Source organism: Pleuronectes platessa, chromosome 20 (assembly GCF_947347685.1).
Source record: "Pleuronectes platessa chromosome 20, fPlePla1.1, whole genome shotgun sequence".
NCBI classification, from domain to species: Eukaryota; Metazoa; Chordata; class Actinopteri; order Pleuronectiformes; family Pleuronectidae; genus Pleuronectes; species Pleuronectes platessa.
This window is the reverse complement of record NC_070645.1, coordinates 20314980-20334021: the sequence shown is the minus strand read 5'-3', so window position 1 is coordinate 20334021 and position 19042 is coordinate 20314980. Positions and strand designations below refer to the sequence as shown.

Sequence of the window (19042 nt, the reverse complement as noted above, 5' to 3'; positions counted from 1 at the left end):
CGTTTCTGTCTGTTCTCTGTGACTCTGCTGAGTGGGTTCCATCTCCTGTGAGAAGAACTGACTGAGAGTCACAGACTGTCACAACCAGCTGCAGCTGAAGAGAGAAGCTGAACTGAGATCAGCTAAAAACACTCTGAAGTTATTCAAAACCAGAGTTTATCTCCAAGACTCAGCAGGAAACTGTGAAACATGAATAATTCTGAACAGAGTTGGCGGATGTGTTGAATTATCTAATACCTAAATCTGATCAATGAATGATCTCAAACATGTTCTCCAGTTATTTAAAATATTAAAACTGTCTAACACTGCTGTTGTGTATTATCTGACATCAATAAAGACGCTTTCATATGTTCTTAATTAACATTTGGACAGTGAATGTTTTACACAAAGATTTTTTTTCTCCTGATATGTGTATATTTTGATTTCATGTTTTGTCGATGAATTACCAGACTGCACTTATTCATAAAACCCACTTTTCTTTTCTGGGATTCCTAAGAAACAGAACTTTTTTTCAGAATTTCTCCAGATAAATGTTTGTATTTGTAAAAACTATAAACGACTGCAGGGATTTATTAGAATCTGTGAAGGATGTGGATTTCATGTTGATCAGCAAACTAAACCAATAAATACCAGCGTGTGATCCCCCTCTCCCACCGCCAGGGGTCGTGTTCTGCTGGTTTCAGCTGAGAGACGTTCTGGTGCAGAGCGGGACGTGTCAGAGTGATGATGAGGATGAAGATGAGGATGAAGATACTTAACATACACACACACAAACACACACACACACACACACACACACACACATACACACACACATACACACACACACACACACACACACACACACACACACACACATATAAACACACACACACACACAAACACACAGACTCAAGGACATGGACTCAAACGTCAGTCTCGTGCTTCTGTCTCGGACATGAATAATGAAGATGTCATATTAGGTGACTGAAACTCCTCAGTGCGCATGCGTGTTAGCTGTAATTGTTTTGTTCCGCCATGATTGTAGTTCTTAGATAGACGCCATTCTGTGACGCCAATGCTGCGTTCAAGGGGTCGTGGTAAGCTCCGACATTTTCCTTACCATTGAATTTTGTATTATCACTCTAGAGCTGAGGCTATTGTATCGTGGATAAGATAATTTAAGATAAGATAATTTAAGATAAGATAACTTAAGATAAGATAACTTGATATAAGATAAGATAAGATAGAATGAGATAAGATGAGATAACATGAGATGAGACAACTTGAGATAAGAAACGATAAGATAAGATCAGGCCAGATAAAATAAGATAATCTATCTGCAATCCTCCTGTAGCAGGTAAACATAAATCATCATAAATAATACAGAGAATATGTAAACTTCATTCCCTTTGACTGCTCACAGAATATTGCGTGTAGAGAGAAATATGTGAATGAAGTGCAGTGGCACAGGATGATTTCACGAGGTTGTATTTGTACATTACATATAACAGATATTATTATATACACGTATACAGACTGATTTATGTTATATATATAATTTGCCTTGACAATTTGTAATCTTGTTTTTATTTGAGAAACACGTTGGCTGTTTTGAAATGTCCTTGATAAAGTTATTATCACTGTGACATTGTGCAGGTAAGATATATAATATGAATACGAGTGTGTGAACATACCCTTTAATATATTTAGCTGTATTGTGGAATGTTATATATATAAATACATTTTACATGATTGCATTGCCTTTCCCCTCCGTTTTCTTATGTGCATTAATGTCTCAGGTGGTTTGACCTGTGCCTCGGTGTGACCTCTGCCCTCCAGCTGTGACCCCTGTCCTCACGCTGCATGCCTCGCCTGATTGAAACGCACATGTCTCCTCTGGAATAAAACAATCCGCTCGTCGTGCTGCTGCCCTCAAGAGCGTGTTGCTGTTTTCCAGCGGAGTTTGTCCCACGGCCCCTGAACGCGCCGTGATTCGGTGGCTGCTGAGCTGATCTTTGTGCGGAGCGGAGCGGGCGCAGTTAGCATCGAACCGCAGACACGCACGGAAAGAAGCGACCGACACCGGGACATCCAGCGTCTGGGCCCGGGAAGACACTCAGGCGGCGGCTACACGGTGACAGAGGCGGCCGGACAATGGTAAGAGGACCGGTTCTCTGTGGGGGACGCAGGCTGGCGGCGGGCGCAGCTAGCTGGCTAATGCTAATCGGCTAGCGCACTGTTTTCCTGACTCATTATTGAGCTGCCGGAGAAGCTAGGCTGCCATTTTACAGCAGCTCCGCGGGCAGCGGGTCCCTCCTGCCCGGCCCCACGGCCCCGGGCCCGGGCCCAGGACACCCAGCCCCACGCGGTAATGTCCCCACGAATAGTCCACGCGAACAAAAATGCGCATCGCGGTTTGACACGGAGCTCGTCCACCCAGCGCCCGCTAACCAGCTAACTGGCTAATTTAGCCCTGGGAGCTAACTGGGCGCTAGCGCTGTTGCGTAGCAGATCGAGACTCGAACCGCGGCGGAGAAATCCCGACGAACCGCGTGAGCGAGGACAGCTGCGTCGTGTCCCCGTGAGGAGGGCTCCAGGGCCGGGAGGCGATGGCACGGCCCCGCGGGCTCGTGTTTACCCGGGCCAGGGCCACCCTCTCCGGAGTGAGGGATGGTGATTTGAACCTGACGCTGGGCTCACTCTCTCCCGGGACACCTGGACGAGACCCGGGGGCTGAGGACCGTCCGGTTCCAGGCCCGGAGGCGGACATGTGTCCCAGCGGCTGGTGGTTCTCCTCAGGTTCGATTCCTCTGATCTGTGGAGCCTGCTGCTGGTTGCCTGTCTCCTCGGTTCTGCTGACACATCTGGTGCCTGGTGATCCATGACCAGCTGCTCTATCAGGGGGTTAGCAACAGGTTCACATGGGGTGGCAGCCAGGAGGAAGCTGGGGTGGTTCCTCCGGGTGGGAAAGTGAAGCATTCACATCAAACTATAACTCCTTCCCCACTCAGGCCCTAGTTCTCACATCAGTTCACAGTATAATGCAGGTTAGGGTCAAACATGGTCACAGTACTTCCTCATTACAGTATCTGAAGTTCCTACAGGGCTCATTTACTCCCAATGAAGTGGAAATAGAGTAATAAGTAGATATGTTTCAAACAGTCCTCCCTTTGGTTTTCATAGGTTGTCTTTGTTTTCATTCTGTCAGTGGCTCTCTATCAGTGACTTAATGTCCGAGTTTTAAAAGAAAAAACAAGATAAAATTGTATTTGCAATATGATATGCGATGATACATGATTGTATTCATTGGGACTGAATAGGAATTCATCTTTTATGCAACATGTCTGAACTATCGGCTTAAAACTCTTTTTTTAGCTTGATCTGTTTCAGCTGAATCAAGTGTTTGCCTCACGACGTTAGATCCGTCTTCAGATATGGACACAGCCTTCTCTCTGTCCTCTGCCATCATGTCCTCCATATTTGTCTTCTGAAAGCTTATAAAACGACAGATGAACCAAAACCGAGCAGCAGCACTGGAACTCGTTGGGGGCATGAAGCCAACAGTTCAACGGAGACGACCAGGGGACATGAAGACATGTTTCAACAAGGGGGGGGGGTTTAGAGGAGAGACTTTGTAAGTTAGGGAGAAACTACAGACGTCTATATGTACCTTTACCAGGGGACATGGACAAACAGCCACTTTATCCTCGTTCCTGAGAGGGAACATTATCACAACCTCCTCCTCCATCTTTGTTGTTGTTGGCAGCTCGACTCTGTGCTGCCCTCTAGTGGATCTTTTAACAACATGCCAGCACATGAGCTGCATGGACGTGTGGGGAGTTGCATCACTTGAAACAGACGTGTCACGTTTAGTACGTTGAGGAAATGAGTCTTAATGAGGCAGCAGATTCCTTCAGGGTTTATAATGAGTGATCATCGAATCCTCAGAATCGACCCGTGTGATTGACAGCTTGTGTGTTTCTGCACAGACCACACGGTGGGAGTGTGTTGGTCCTGACGAGGTATTTAGTGTCGACTGTAGGATGGTGAGTTTGTGTGTTTAACATGGTTGTTCAGTGGCAACAAAGAAAACATGAATGTGCTTGTTTACATCTGTACCTTCGTACATTGTAGAGTCGGAAATAACACAAACATATCAACTATACTGCCAAGTAATCTATTTAAGGCCCGTTCACCAGTGATGTTTACATGACTTTGCACACGTGCTGCACCTGATTCACTCTGTTGCAACAGCTCACACACACGCAAGAGTTTAGTTACCCCCCCCCCCCACCACCTCCCTGCTCAACATCATGCCAGCGTGCACAACTGGAGTTAGTCTGCTTTGTGTTCTGCAGCGTCAAACGAGTGGAGTGGCTTCTGCTGCAGTTCTATGAGCTGTTGTTTCCTGCTGTGATCAGAGCTGATCAACAGGAAAGCAGCTATTCTGATCATTGTTAATATTATTCATAACTGTGTCAGCACAAGAGACAGTTCAACTGGTTCATGCCACAATATACAAGTATACAAGTTTATCATCGTATATTGTTTTTTAAACTGTTTTTAGCTTGAAGGAAAATATTTTAAGTTGTTAGTCTGGGCTGTTGGAAACAATGAGATGTATTTTTGACATTTTATAGACTAGTAGTTAATCAAAATTAAAATATTCAATAATTGATGTCTAACTGGCTACAGACACTTTCTGTTTGGTGCAGTCAAATCGTTTTGCTCTGTCAGAAATCATGATTTAAAGTCATCTCAGCCACGACCATCCTGTCTCCTCCTTTACCCTGTCTGACCCGTCCAGGTCTGTTTAACATGTGCACGGTGCGGTGACGGCACTCAGGCAGTGATTGTAAAGTCAAACCAAAAGGGCTGTGACTTTCTGCTTGGCTGCTCGTTTGAATGCTGAGCAGAGCAACAGAAATCAAAAGCTGCTTACGCTAATGAAATGTCCTCCCTCGCAGCCGAACCCAGCATATGATGGGTTTGTGTGGAGGCGCACACACACACACACACAAACACACACCTCACAAGCACGTTAGTATTGAAGAAATGCTCGTCACTGTTCTTCAGATTCAGCTGAAGCTCACGACTCAACCTTGAACATTATTCAGTCAATAAAACTCAGAATTAAAGGAAATAGGAATGGTGACACATGTTTCTGCCTCTGTGAAAACGGCAGCTTCTTGTTTGTGTGTCTGGTTTACGGTCTTTGTGTTCTGAAATGTAGGGTATTAGGTTGTTGAGTCTGGCCAGGACACACGGTGACCAGGGTAATCTGATTTACCAGGCTGAGCTCTTTTTCCCACGGACGCTTCTCTCTCTCTCTCTCCACCGCTCCCAGCATCCTTCCCACTAAGCAGATCTCTCTCACACTCATCTCTGGTTTGTGAGTTGTGACAAAACGTGTAAAGATGTGTTCAGTGTAGAAACCGATTGCCTGCAGGTGAGGTTTGGACCTCAGTCTGGTCACTCAGGCAGGTAACCAGTCACCACAGATGAGTCGTTATATGACAACCTGTCATGGTGCTGCTGCCGACAGCAGCAGAGTAAGAACTTATATTTGCAGGCCATTTTATTGAAGCATAAACTGCATGTCACTTGAACAGTTTGTTAGAAAATGATTTCTACTGCTGCAGGCTGACAGCAGGTTTTCAAACAGGATGTGGTGCTTGTTTTCCTCTCTGTCACTAATTGGCCTTTTCCATCCCTCAGTAGAAAGTACTTGATGATACTTGTGTCTTTTGTGGCACTAGTACTTTTTAGTGCTTTGGTCTGTGTAATCATTTTTATTTACGTTTTTTTTAAATCGTTCCTCTTTGCAACATAGTAAAAATGAGTAACTATCACAGGCTGAACTAGATTTTTAGTTCCCACTCCGCCTTCCGAGTCAGGGCCTGCGTCTGTCTGGTCGAGGCATCTGATGTCAGATGGTGATGATGATGATTATTATAATTAGATCCCAACCCAGGTGCTTTATTTTTTTATATGTTGGGCAAAATATATTTAAAAACAAGTCTGATTCTTAAGAAACATCATGTCAAAAATGTATTGAAGGTTTGTTATTTTACACTTTACCAATAAACGTTATTAAAATCAACTAAAGTTTTAAGAACTCATATACAACCCATTTACAATTTGAATAACAGAATAAACTTTTGATGTAGACAAATACACTTTTTGTGCATTGTTTATTGTGTAAAATAAGTTTTTCATATCCACAAACAAATGCCAATACCAATATGCTGACCAATAGGTCGGTCGCGCTAAAATGATGAAAAGAATCATATTCAAATTTAATATTCAAGATTATTTGAATTGTAAAGGAGCAAAGCAGTTAAGTTTGAGGCTCACTGCAGAACATGTTGACTTCTTAGTTTCTGTGACTCAGTGTGTTGTTCCCTGAGAAGAACATGTTCCTCGAATCTAGTCCTGACCTTCCTGCCGCGTGTGAGGGGGGGGGGCATGTGGACTGGACTGCTGTTGTTGTTGATGACCAGGATTCTTGTTTCACAACAAACTTTCTAGAAACTGATGCCACTCATAAACATCCCATCACTTCATGTCACATAGCTGTGGAGCAGCTGATAGGTCAGACGCACATCCAACACCTCCTGCTGTGAGAATCTGAAATCTGATCCCAGTGCTGCTGCGAAGGGCACCTTTTCTTACCCTGGGTGAATAGAAGCACAGAGACACAGAGACACGGAGACGAACACTGAAGCTTCTGTTGTCCACGCCGAGGTATCGTCTGCCCCTGTTGCCATGGCAACTGTCGGAGCACCTCAGGTAGGGCTTCCTGAGCCGAGCGAGGATCTGAAACTGATCTGGAGTCTGGGAGCGGCTCAGGTAGGCAGGGCTTCCTGAGCCAAGCGAGGATCTGCTGAAGAGGAGCTGAAACTGATCTGGAGTCTGGGCGGAGAGGTGGGGGGGGTCACAGGTCCGGCTCTGTCATTCCATTCAAAATATAAACCTGACATCTCACGATTCAGACTCTTTAGGTTAACATGTCGACTCAGGCTTTGTTCATATGTTTCAAACTTGTTGAAACAAAAAATATCTCTGTCCACAAAAGCCTCATAATATCTATTGTCAATCAAAACAGTTGCCAAATAATGTACTTGCTAAACTAACAAATGAGTCTTTGCAGCTCTACATGCTCACATTTTCCTTTGCACTGTCTGAGGTGTTATATTGAAGATTCAGAGACTAGATGTCTCAGCAGTGGAAGCAGATTTATCTTTTTGTGTGAGCAGTGGATGGCTGTCGGAGGAGAGTGGAGCTGGCAGCAGGTTCCAGCTGCAGTGTAGTGGTCAGTGTGAGGGGGGGGGGGCAGGGATGCTGCAGACAGGTTGGGCGTGGACAGGACGACAGACTGTCAGTGACGGTTCAAGGCCTCATCCAAGTCTTATGTTCCTGGAGTTTACTGCTGAGTCAAGGTTTCTCCTCCGCCTCAGCGCCTCATCATCCCTCTCTCCGAGGCGCTGCTTTCAGAACCAGAATTCAAGGGAAAAGCTGCAGTGTATGATTTTTAAATTGTTGTTCCTGTTATTTCCAATTTTTTGTAGTTTAAAAAGTGAGGCTCTGCAGCTCCTGTTCAGAATGTGTCCCAGACCTGTTTGTCCTCAGATCTGATTTAAGAAAGAGGAACGTGGTCATTTTAAAATCTGTGTTGGGTGAAGACTGAAAACATGAATGAATAATTTTGACAGTCAGTCGATCGAGCAGTTTTCTAATCAAAGTCGCAGCTTCTCCTGCTTGTCTTGGTTATGTTGTGTTAAAACAAATATCTGGATGTGTTTTCTGAAAGTGGTTTTGCATTGTGGCCTTGGTAGAACTAATTCAGTATCCTGTAAATATCTCAATATATTTCAGTGTTGCTCTAAACCCTCAGATTTGCTGTGTTATGTAATGACCCTGATTTCAGTGCCTCGGTGGCTCATTGACAAATTTTCATACAGTCTCATCCCTGAAGACTCTCTGACGTCAAGTGTTCATTCATCGTCCTGCGGCGTCAGGACTCGTCAACAGGGACAGGAAATAAACTGCAGGTCACTCAGCTTCCTTCCTGTCCACTGGCAGATTGTACCTGGGTCATGTCCTGAGTCTCCGGTCCTAATAACTGAATGTCCAGAGACGGGCAGCGCCACATGCCTGGTCCTTCTAAATATAGCAGCACTGCACAAAGTCTGAATTCAGTCTCTGCTTCTTTTCTTCTGTAATCACACAACAAAGAATCACATTAGCTTGATATGAGAAAGGAGAAAAGCAGCTCCCTTCTTTAAACTCTATTTCTTAATTTCTACAAGAACTCCTCAGACTTTTTTGCTTCCTTTCCAACAGACCAAAAAAATGTCTTGCCTATAATACAAAACACCTTTAAGTATCTGAAAATTGAAGTTTTTCTCTTTGACATAACATCTTCCTGAGTTCAGCTTCAGGTCCAGTGAAACGTTTCTTCTGTCTTCGTCCCTCAGTCGCTGAGGCTTCATGTTGATGCTGCGTTTCTTTACCCCCCCCCCCCCCCCCCCCCCGGGTCCTGACAGTGATGATTAAATTACAGCGTCACGTCGGTCGATTCGTCTAAATGATGTGGACTGTCATCAGTGTCAGCTCTTACAGCAGCTGAGTTAACTCTTGTGATAGTGACACGTTCATCACCTACATATTTAAATATCTACTATTTTTAGATTAATATCCTTGAAATGAATGCTACATAAAATCTTTACAACAAATACAATATTGCATTTGATCAAGTCAAACTTAATTTATCATGTTGTAGTTTCTTTTTGCAACATTAAAAAACTACAAGCTCTGTTTAAAGGTCTGAATGAGGCTTTTAGACGAATGTTCCTATGGAAAAACTTTGCTCTCAAGACGCTTGTCCATCCTCTGGACAAGACTGGTGAAGGAAATCATGAAGGCCCTGAAGTGGACTAATCTGTCATTAGCTGTGTTACGTCAAGGTCAGCATCGTGTCTCTAGGGATCAGAGCCAGGTGTCAGCAGATATATCTATATAACTCTCCTGGATAACTGCTAACTAACTACTTAGAAAACTGAAACCTCTAAAGCTCAGACATGCACTGGACGCCGCAGATCCCCTGTGTCTCCTCCTCTGTGTGAGCTCAGCAGGGGATCCCGGCTGGATTCACCCCAAGCAGGTGTTAATACATCACTTCCTGTCTCTGTCTGCTGCTCCACCTCTCACCTGAACCATGAGGTCATGTCTGAAAACAACCTATAGATTTGTATTTCTGAGGGTTAAATATATCCACTTCATGATAAAGAAATCACTAATCAAACTGTGTTATCTTTTATGTCCCTCTCAGGTCATCTGGTGAGGATCGCTGCAGCTTTTAGGTGGAGGAGTGGCAGACAGCGCCACCCAGGTGTGCGGAGTGGGGCTGCATCCCCTCTCACGAGCCGACGACCAGCTTCACGGAGTGCCGCTGCCCGATGGACTGCGAACTCTGAGAGCCGAGTGAGTCAGGACAGAAATCTACTGAGGAGAGGAGCCGGGGGGAGAACGCTCACCGGGGCAGGAAAGGGAGGGCACTGGTTGGGAGAGGACGAGAGGCTCCACGATGTCGTCCAACAGGACCCAGAACCCCCACGGACTGAAACAGATAGGCCTGGACCAGATATGGGACGACCTGCGGGCTGGAATCCAGCAGGTGTACACACGGCAAAGCATGGCCAAGTCGCGCTACATGGAACTCTACACGTATCCTGTGCTCGACGCTGTGTGGCTGTGATTGTGGTTTTGAACGTTGTATAGGAATATTCCTCCACCAGGGCTCAAATTAATAATTTACGAGTGCCTCAACAAAATATAATCTGCAAAGTTTACTGATTCTAGGATGTTTTTATAAGTAAAGTCAACATATAGATGGATATGTAGCAGACAAACTGCAGAACATCGACACCAGCCCTGGCCCTTATCACCAACAGTTTATCTCTGTCTTTCTCAAGCTTACTACACGTGTGACTCTTCATCCTGAGATATTTGTTTTTCTCTTTGTTTGTTGTCAACGTGCACACGAAGTTGTGTTGTCACATGGTCTCATTCAGACTTTAGGCAGAGTTGTTACCAGGGTGCAGGCAGGAGAAGCTCCAGAGAAGGTCCACAGCTACTGACTCAAACATCTGCGTTCTCACATACAGATCCTTTCAGGAGATGATCCAGAGTTCAGTGTATATCTGAAAGTATCTTGTGTATCAGAGTATGTCGGCTAAGAAATATGTTATTAATCTGATATATATATATTTAACATTTTACACACCAAACTTTAAAAGAAGAGAATAACAATCATTCACAAGTTTGAGCTTTAAGAAGAAAATGTTGCTGATTGAATTTGTAATTACTCACTTTAGTTACAGTATAATTTATCAACCCTAAGTTGAATATCTCACCTAAAGGCTTCATTTGAAAAGAAAGCTACAGTTAATGTTACTTGGCAAATATGAGTAATCAGAAAGGACTGTGTGTGTTGTGCGATACACGATTGTTACTTCCTGGTTGTCGATGTGTGCTCAGGTAATGAGTTACAACACAAGAACATCCAGCGGTCCATATACAAGATGTATAATCACTGATCAACTTAACTGATCTTCTGTCAGAGCAAATCTGATTTTAGAACCAAAATGAAGCAAAAACTTGTTTGTATTCTGAATGAAAAAGGGAAGAAAGTTTTTAACAGTCTTAGCCTCAGTCAACTATTAACTTTAAACTCCACTAACACGAGCAGGGGTCGGTTTGTAAAGAAGCCGTGAGGTGATTTTCTCTGAGTCTTCGTTCTGGTGTTTGAGGACCTGACGTTTCCATCAGTAAAGTGTTTTCATTATTTCTCTGAAGAACAAGTTCTCCTGTCGCGCAGAAGCAACAACACAAATTTACACAATGTATTACATGTGTATACAATTTGTGATATTCACCTTTTAGTGAGCACCACCGGTCACTGATGACAACAAGGTTTGTTGTAGTTATACAGCGACGTTCTGCACAAAGGAAAGTTTGTTTTCATGCTTTATTTAAATTCTGAATTCGTTTAACGATATAGTTTCAGTGTTAAGACCCATTTTTACTGGTCAGAAAAACCACTAACATCTGGCTTTTGTCTGCAGTGGGAATGGATACAATCAGCAGTGATTCCTGGGGCAATGATTTGCAATAAACACACATTTTATCGGCTCTGAAACTTTACACCCGAGTAAACAATCCTCTGTAGTGGCAAGAAGAGTGAACTGTCTTTTCTTCTGGGTTTACCACAGTAACCCTGCCTATCCCCTGTAACTGAGCTGTTGGTGAGAGCTGCCTCTAGGATGTAGTGTTTCATGGCTTGTATTGGATGTTTGGTGTTTCTGTGTTTGTTCCTTAAGCCTTCCCTCAGACATGTATATAACTATTGTACCAGTGTCCACCAGTCCAGCCAGGGCAGGGGCTCGGTGCCTCCGGCCAAGCCCTCCAAAAAGTCCACCACTCCCGGTGGGGCTCAGTTTGTAGGCCTGGAGCTTTACAAGCGCCTCAAGGAGTTCCTGAAGAACTATCTGACCAGCCTGCTCAAGGTGAGTCCACACACACCTCAACGTTTTTAACCTTTTGACAACATCCCACATCACAAGTGCTTATTTCCCCTTTCCCTTCCTCCTCCTCGTTTCCCTTCAGGATGGTGAGGACCTAATGGACGAGTGTGTCCTGAAGTTTTACACCCAGCAGTGGGAGGATTACCGTTTCTCTAGTAAGGTCCTGAATGGGATCTGTGCCTACCTCAACCGCCACTGGGTCAGACGAGAGTGTGATGAGGGACGCAAGGGCATTTATGAGATCTACTCTGTAAGTCGTCTCTTCATGAATAAGACTCCTCTTGAAACCTTTGTGTTGATGTACACGTGTGACTCCTTCCAGAGGAAAACCACCAGGCTCAGAAACAACATGGAGAATCCAGTGTTACTGACCTCGTTGTGTTTAACAGCTGTTCAGTTCAATTCTGTATTTTACAATGACACAACTGTTAACACGCATAAGAGACGAGCTATTATTATAACAACTCCAGTTTACACCAGCACGCCCAGTGTACGTGAGCAGTCACGTGATGTGTGTTATGAGGTGTGTTCGTATGGATGTATCATAGTGTAACGGACAAGCAGCCTAAGGTTCTGAACTTTTCTTTATCCCCCCCCCCCCTCTCCACTGCTGCCTCCCCCCAGCTGGCACTCGTGACCTGGAGGGAATGTTTATTCCGACCCCTCAACAAACAGGTGTGTGTAGTTTCTCTCTATAGACGTGAAGTGTCAAAGAACAAAGTGGTGTAACACAATTAACGGTTGTTCAGTTGGATTGTGTTTGTCCTTCTTATGACGTCCACTTCCTGTCTTTGCACAATGAGTTAACGTGAAGTTCTGTCCTCAGGTAACAAATGCGGTGCTGAAGCTGATAGAGAGAGAGAGGAATGGTGAGACCATTAACACCAGACTGATCAGCGGAGTGGTCCAGTCCTATGGTAGGTCCCTGTGTCCAGATACAACACTAGAAACATCTGTTACAGGCAGATGTTCTATAGCTGTTTAATTCTTATGAATCTTAAATCTTGAGCCCAACTTTATTATTTAAAACTGAATATGTAAGATGTTTACAGGCCTTAATAAACAACCAGGCTTAAATACAACTGCAGTCATCTTAAACCTAATGTTTAACCTTTGTTTACAATTACAGCATTGACCTTTAATATTTAGTTTGGAAACTATAAGTTGTGCATCTCTCTGGATGTGAGCCTCACATGATATCATGATATCTGCTGCAGAAGCATAAACAGACGAGCATCTGCCTCTCGTCTGTGTTTCAGTACATTTGACTCTTTATACCTGTGGGATTAATAAAGTGGATGAATCTGTTTGTGTAGTTTGTGACAAGTTGGATTAGATGATTGAATATCCCCCCCCCCCCTCCCCCCTCCCTCTCGTCCTCCAGTTGAGCTGGGCCTGAACGAAGAGGACGCCTTCGCCAAAGGTCCGACGCTGTCCGTCTACAAAGAATACTTTGAGTGTCAGTTCCTCACTGACACGGAACGGTTCTACACACGTGAGAGCACAGAGTTCCTTCAGCAGAACCCTGTCACCGAGTACATGAAGAAGGTAGGCAGCCATCCCCCTGAGGAGGGAATCCACCGGCTCTGAGCAGGTTTTATGAATGAGATGCTGTTGAGAGTTAAACTGAGTAACAGCTTTTCACTGGAGATGAGACGTGTGTGTAGAGACAGTGTTTGTGTTTGTTCTGATTCTTTGTGTGTCTTCCGTCAGGCGGAGGCTCGACTGCTGGAGGAGCAGAGGCGTGTGCAGGTTTACCTCCACGAGTCCACCCAGGACGAACTGGCCAGAAAGTGTGAGCAGGTCCTCATAGAGAAACACCTGGAGATCTTCCACACCGAGTTCCAGAACCTTCTGGACGCCGACAAGAATGAAGGTAAACCTGGGATGGAATCAATTCATCTGTTTGTTTCCTTTAGCTATCGATTAGTTTGAGAAATGACGGGATCATTACAACACTCTGTTTCTTTAGACCTGGGCCGGATGTACAACCTCGTGTCGCGGATCACAGACGGTCTGGGTGAACTGAAGAAACTTCTGGAGACCCACATCCACAACCAGGGCCTGGCCGCCATCGAGAAATGTGGAGAGGCCGCACTCAACGTACGCATCACTTTTCCACCTCTGACACTATTTCTCACTCGTTAACTTTATCACGATTCGAAGCTCGAGGTCAGAACCTGCTGCAGAGTGGACGTAGACAGTTAGCTGTAGGTTAAACATTAAAGATAAAGAGAGAGAGTACCTTGTGGTACCAGGTATGTACACAAATGTACATGAGACATTTTTACACAACCATTTTAAAAGCTACTTTCAGGATGATGTTTAGAAATGTCCGTATTCAACGGTGTGTGACAGCTGTGGGTTGATCTCTGTCCTTTCTCACTTTCTCAAGGAAGATTATCATTCAGATATCTTAAGATCTCATATCAGTAGGAAACCGTCTGAAGATGTCAGGATAGAGTTGGAAAAAATACTTGAAGATTTTGATCAGTCATAGTGTCAGTAGACAAGGAGTACAGACGGGTGAGAGGAGTGAAGATGTTAAAGTAAGGTGACGTTTCTAACTGAGTAAAGATGGATTCACTTCTCAGAAACAAGTTGTGATTGAGCCAAAGATGTGTGTGTGTGTGTGTTACTTCCAGGACCCCAAAGTGTACGTGCAGACCACGCTGGACGTCCATAAGAAGTACAACGCCTTGGTCATGTCTGCCTTCAACAACGACGCCGGCTTCGTGGCGGCACTGGACAAGGTCAGTTAGATTCCTACGAGACTCCACCGGGGCAGGAAGCTGTCAGAGAACCTGGAGACACTGGACCAATCAGCTGTTGGTCTTAACGTTAAGTTGAATGTCCCCCCCCCCCCCCTCCTGTTTGCAGGCGTGTGGACGATTCATCAACAACAACGCTGTCACCAAAATGGCTCAGTCGTCCAGCAAGTCCCCCGAGCTGCTGGCCAGATACTGTGACTCCTTGCTCAAGAAGAGGTGGGTCACATGATCCCTGCAGCCGCTCACATGAAGGAGGGATTTATCTGATGAACATCTTTCATTCATTGTTTGTTTTTCTGTTCTTTTCTTCCTCTTCAGCTCCAAAAACCCAGAGGAGGCAGAACTGGAGGACACACTCAACCAAGTGGTGAGTGGTGCTACACAAACACACTCATTACTACTAATCTAATAACACAATGTCATATCTCAGGTTTACACTGATGCTGGGTCAAGTCAGTGACAGTTCTCCTGCAGCCTGTTAGCGTCATGCTAACGTACGTGTCTTTGTCTCCTCCTCCAGATGGTTGTGTTCAAGTACATCGAGGACAAAGACGTGTTCCAGAAGTTCTACGCGAAGATGCTGGCCAAACGTCTGGTCCATCAGAACAGCGCCAGTGACGACGCAGAGGCCAGCATGATCTCCAAACTCAAGGTGGGATTCAAACCAACGACTCATGTTTCTGAATCTCTGTAGATTAAAAGCTCACTCTGGATCTGGTTTTGTTTTCTCCTGCAGCAAGCGTGTGGGTTCGAGTACACGTCCAAGCTGCAGCGCATGTTCCAGGACATCGGAGTCAGTAAAGACCTGAACGAGCAGTTCAAGAAGCACCTGACCAACTCCGAGCCTCTGGACTGTGAGTGAACTCTGAGACTCCATCAGTCACATGTCTGATCAGTTCTTCATTTTAAATGTATTATCTGAATCAGTACAATTTATGATTTTTCATTTAATCAAAAAAACACTGGTGTTCTCTTTTGATTTAAGAATATCTTCAAGGTTTTAAGTTAAAACATAAACACTTGTGTGTGTTCCAGTGGACTTCAGTATCCAGGTGCTGAGCTCTGGCTCTTGGCCTTTCCAGCAGTCCTGTACCTTTGCTCTGCCCTCTGAGGTAAGACCCCCACAGAAAGACAAGAAACCTTTCAATCTGTTTGAGATCTTTGTGCAGAGAAGCTTCTGAGGCTCCGGTGGTTGAGGGAGGGGGTGGGGGGGAGAGAGAGTTTTAACCCTTTACCATCTGAGGCGTGTTGGAAAACCTGAGTGTTTCTGAAGAGCTCACAGAAATGCCAACGTTGCATTCTGCAGTTTCTCTCCCCCCGCTCGTTTTAGTGGGTCCTGAATACACTGGGGGGGGGGGGTTTGAGGGACAGATGGACACTACCTGACATCACGTAGACAAATGGGACGACACTACTGCTTCACAGCCAGCAGCAGAACGAAGGGGTCGGGCCAAGTGGTAGAGCTGAGGGGTGAACTGGGACGGAGCCTGGGAAGGGACACTTAGTTTACTGAACAACACGAAACCCTGGGACTTTTAAATCTGTCTTCTTGCCGGAGACGTCCCTCCAGCCTGTCTAATGACGTGTCCCTGTGTTGCAGCTGGAGCGAAGCTACCAGCGCTTCACGGCGTTCTACGCCAGCAGACACAGCGGCAGGAAGTTGACTTGGCTCTATCACCTGTCCAAAGGAGAGCTGGTCACCAACTGCTTCAAGAACAGGTACAGACTCGTTTCATCGACTGCAACTAAAGACGACTGCCTCGAAAAACCAGGCCCGAAGGTGTCAATGGCCCCCTGGTGGCTGGCTACAGTATATGTCTTACACTCTGCCTCCTCCATGTTAGCAGATGGAACATGAACCAAATAAATAAATGTTTGTGAAAGATGGTTTCTGTCATAGTAGGTAGATCTTATCACGATGAAACAAAGTCAGGAAACCTGTTTGCTCTGGTGACAACACTTGTTGGTTTGTTGACAGGTACACGCTGCAGGCCTCCACCTTCCAGATGGCCATCCTGCTGCAGTACAACACAGAGGACAGCTACACCGTCCAGCAGCTCACCGACAGCACACAGATCAAAACCGTGAGCTTCTCATTCACCTGCTGATCTGGAGATGATGATGACTCGTGTTCATTCTTCTACAAACCGTCTGTGTCTTTGATTTTCAGGATATTCTGGTTCAGGTGCTGCAGATTCTGTTGAAATCGAAGCTGCTGGTGAGATTTTTATCATTTAAATATAAATTTACAAGTAAAACTGAACTGAATGCAGGTGAGTGAGAAATCAGAAGATTAGAACAAAACATTTTAAAACACGTCGGACTCTGTTCCAGAAACAAAGAAACTCCTGTCCTGACGTGTAGTTTTCATTCTGAACAATAGAGGGTGCCAGAGAAGAGTTTAGTTTCACTTTGGACTGAAGGAATAATAACTCTCGTAATCTCTCGATGCTGCGGTGAATCAGTTTGAATGTGTTTATTAAATAAATGTCTCATGTCTGTCCCAGGTGATGGAGGACGAGAACGCCAATGTGGACGAGGTGGAGTTCAAACCCGACACCGTCATCAAACTGTTCCTCGGATACAAGAAGTAAGAAGCTCCTTCGAGTCACAGTTGGATTCAAGAAGCTTGTTTACTCACATTTTAAATCACATGATGTGTTTGTTTGTCTGCAGTAAGAAGCTGAGGGTGAACATCAACGTCCCGATGAAGACGGAGCAGAAACAGGAGCAGGAGACGACTCACAAGAACATTGAGGAGGATCGAAAGCTCCTCATCCAGGTGAAGCTTCCCCTCAACACACTGAACATCAGCAACACAACAACAAGAGAACAATGATCCTCAAGAAGGAATGAATTAAAACTCTGATGTGTGTCCACAGGCTGCGATCGTGAGAATCATGAAGATGAGGAAGGTCCTCAAGCACCAGCAGCTCCTGGCTGAAGTTCTGAACCAGCTGTCGTCCCGATTCAAACCCAGAGTCCCCGTCATCAAGGTAACACACACACCACACAACACGAACACACACTTTGTCTGCAGCTGTTTTCAGACATGTTCATGTTCTGAAGGTTCTGTGTGTGAGTCAGTGTCTCTGGACATTTCCTGGATCTTCTCCTGCAGCCTCCTAGTGAAATGTCTGTAAAGTGTCAGAGTCCATGTGAGGAACCAGCAGGACAATGTGAGGAAGCTTCCCAGTGAGCGAGTGGACGTGTGGATGAGGTTTCTAACACGTGACGTGAAACTGGAAGAACACAAACATCTTAGGATGAAGAAGAGGAGCCGGACACGTAGAAGATGAAGACGTCCACTTGGAAACACGAGGAGATTCCAGATCTTCTGGTGATGAGGGCCGACCCGGTGTGGATGAGCTGGAAACAACAACACTGATCTTTCCACAGCAGAGTTTATAAATCATGTCCCGCCTCCTCCTGCTGCTCTACAGGCTCCGCCCCTCGCCTAGATGCTCCCACATGTTCCTGTGTGAACGAGTTGGACCCGACAACCTGCTGCTGCTTCACAAACACCAACATGTCTGAAAACAGCTTTAGATAAACACCAGTTATTGTTCTTTGTTGGTTTCTTCTCTTCTGAGTTCAGTCTGTTCTCATCACTGCCATGTCCTGTTAACAGGAACTCATGTATTTTGTTCCTCTTGTGTGTCAGAGCTCCAGATGAACAGTGAAAAGTTTTCAGATGGACGTTGTGGTGATTCTCACTTTGTCTCCCTCTTGTGGACAGAAATGCATCGACATCCTGATCGAGAAGGAGTACCTGGAGCGAGTGGACGGTGAGAAGGACACGTACAGCTACCTGGCCTGAGGCCGCCCGCCTGCCCCCCCACCCGCCGGCTCTCCTCAGTTTTATTTTTATTTGTTATCTTTTGTTTTTTTATGTCTGAGTAATAAAGTGTGGATCCCTCTGAGCGGCGGACATGTTGTGAGTGTGTCGCCGACCACGTGATCGCCCCGAGTGACAACCATCAGCGTGAGGGGCGGGTCAGGAGGGCGTGAACTTTCTGCTCTGCCTTCGAGAAACAAGCGCCCCTCCTGTTGAGACCTGGAACCCCCCCCCCCCCCCCCCCGTCTACATGCTCGTCCGTAGGACTCGGTCACACTTCCTTGTTGTCATATTGTAAATAACCACAGACTCTAAGAGGAAAACAAACCCTATCCCCTTATTTACATAGCGCAAACGTAATGAATTAGCCTACAGCCAATCAGAGGAGAGCCGCATCCAAAGGTTTCTGCATGCTACTGCCTACCTGCACCACGGTGACCACGAAAAATTCAAAAAGTAAAAATAAGTCGAGTCACTGGGCAGCCGACAGTTCACAGCACGACGCCGCGAAGTCGCCGCCGGTCATGAGTTCTTGGCGGAGGAGGCGGTGAGGTTAGAGCCGCCATGACGCTTCTTCACCTGCGGAGTGGTGTCGGTGTCGGGCTCCTGCAGGAGGCCTTTCATTACTGAACGGTGGACATTTGTATAGTGTGGTTCATTTTCTAAATGTGTGATAAATAAAAACAAGGAAAGATTTCTCTATACGCTCGACTCCACGACTTTTCCCTCTGAACTGAAACTGTGATGTTTCAACCAGTTTGTGTTTCTGTTCATGTCAAGTTTTCATTAGAAACTGAACTCGACTGAGCACCAATCGTTTACACACAGGATGAAAAGCACCAGAACTTCAGATTAGACAGTTA

At 45.4% G+C, this 19042-nt stretch overlaps 1 protein-coding gene across 1 annotated transcript; it reads left to right on the top strand.

The window, feature by feature from the left end:
* Nucleotides 1-1980: 1980 nt before the first annotated feature.
* Nucleotides 1981-18883, top strand: LOC128425903 (cullin-1). Its single transcript, XM_053412738.1, has 22 exons — nucleotides 1981-2139; nucleotides 9317-9711; nucleotides 11378-11552; nucleotides 11653-11820; nucleotides 12195-12245; nucleotides 12397-12487; nucleotides 12955-13118; nucleotides 13284-13446; nucleotides 13543-13673; nucleotides 14216-14323; nucleotides 14451-14557; nucleotides 14660-14708; nucleotides 14862-14993; nucleotides 15078-15195; nucleotides 15377-15453; nucleotides 15942-16060; nucleotides 16320-16425; nucleotides 16512-16559; nucleotides 16849-16931; nucleotides 17018-17123; nucleotides 17224-17337; nucleotides 18081-18883. Exons 2-22 carry the CDS (start codon nucleotides 9572-9574, stop codon nucleotides 18159-18161), a joined length of 2331 nt encoding a protein of 776 aa, XP_053268713.1. The 5' UTR covers nucleotides 1981-2139; nucleotides 9317-9571; the 3' UTR covers nucleotides 18162-18883.
* Nucleotides 18884-19042: the final 159 nt, after the last annotated feature.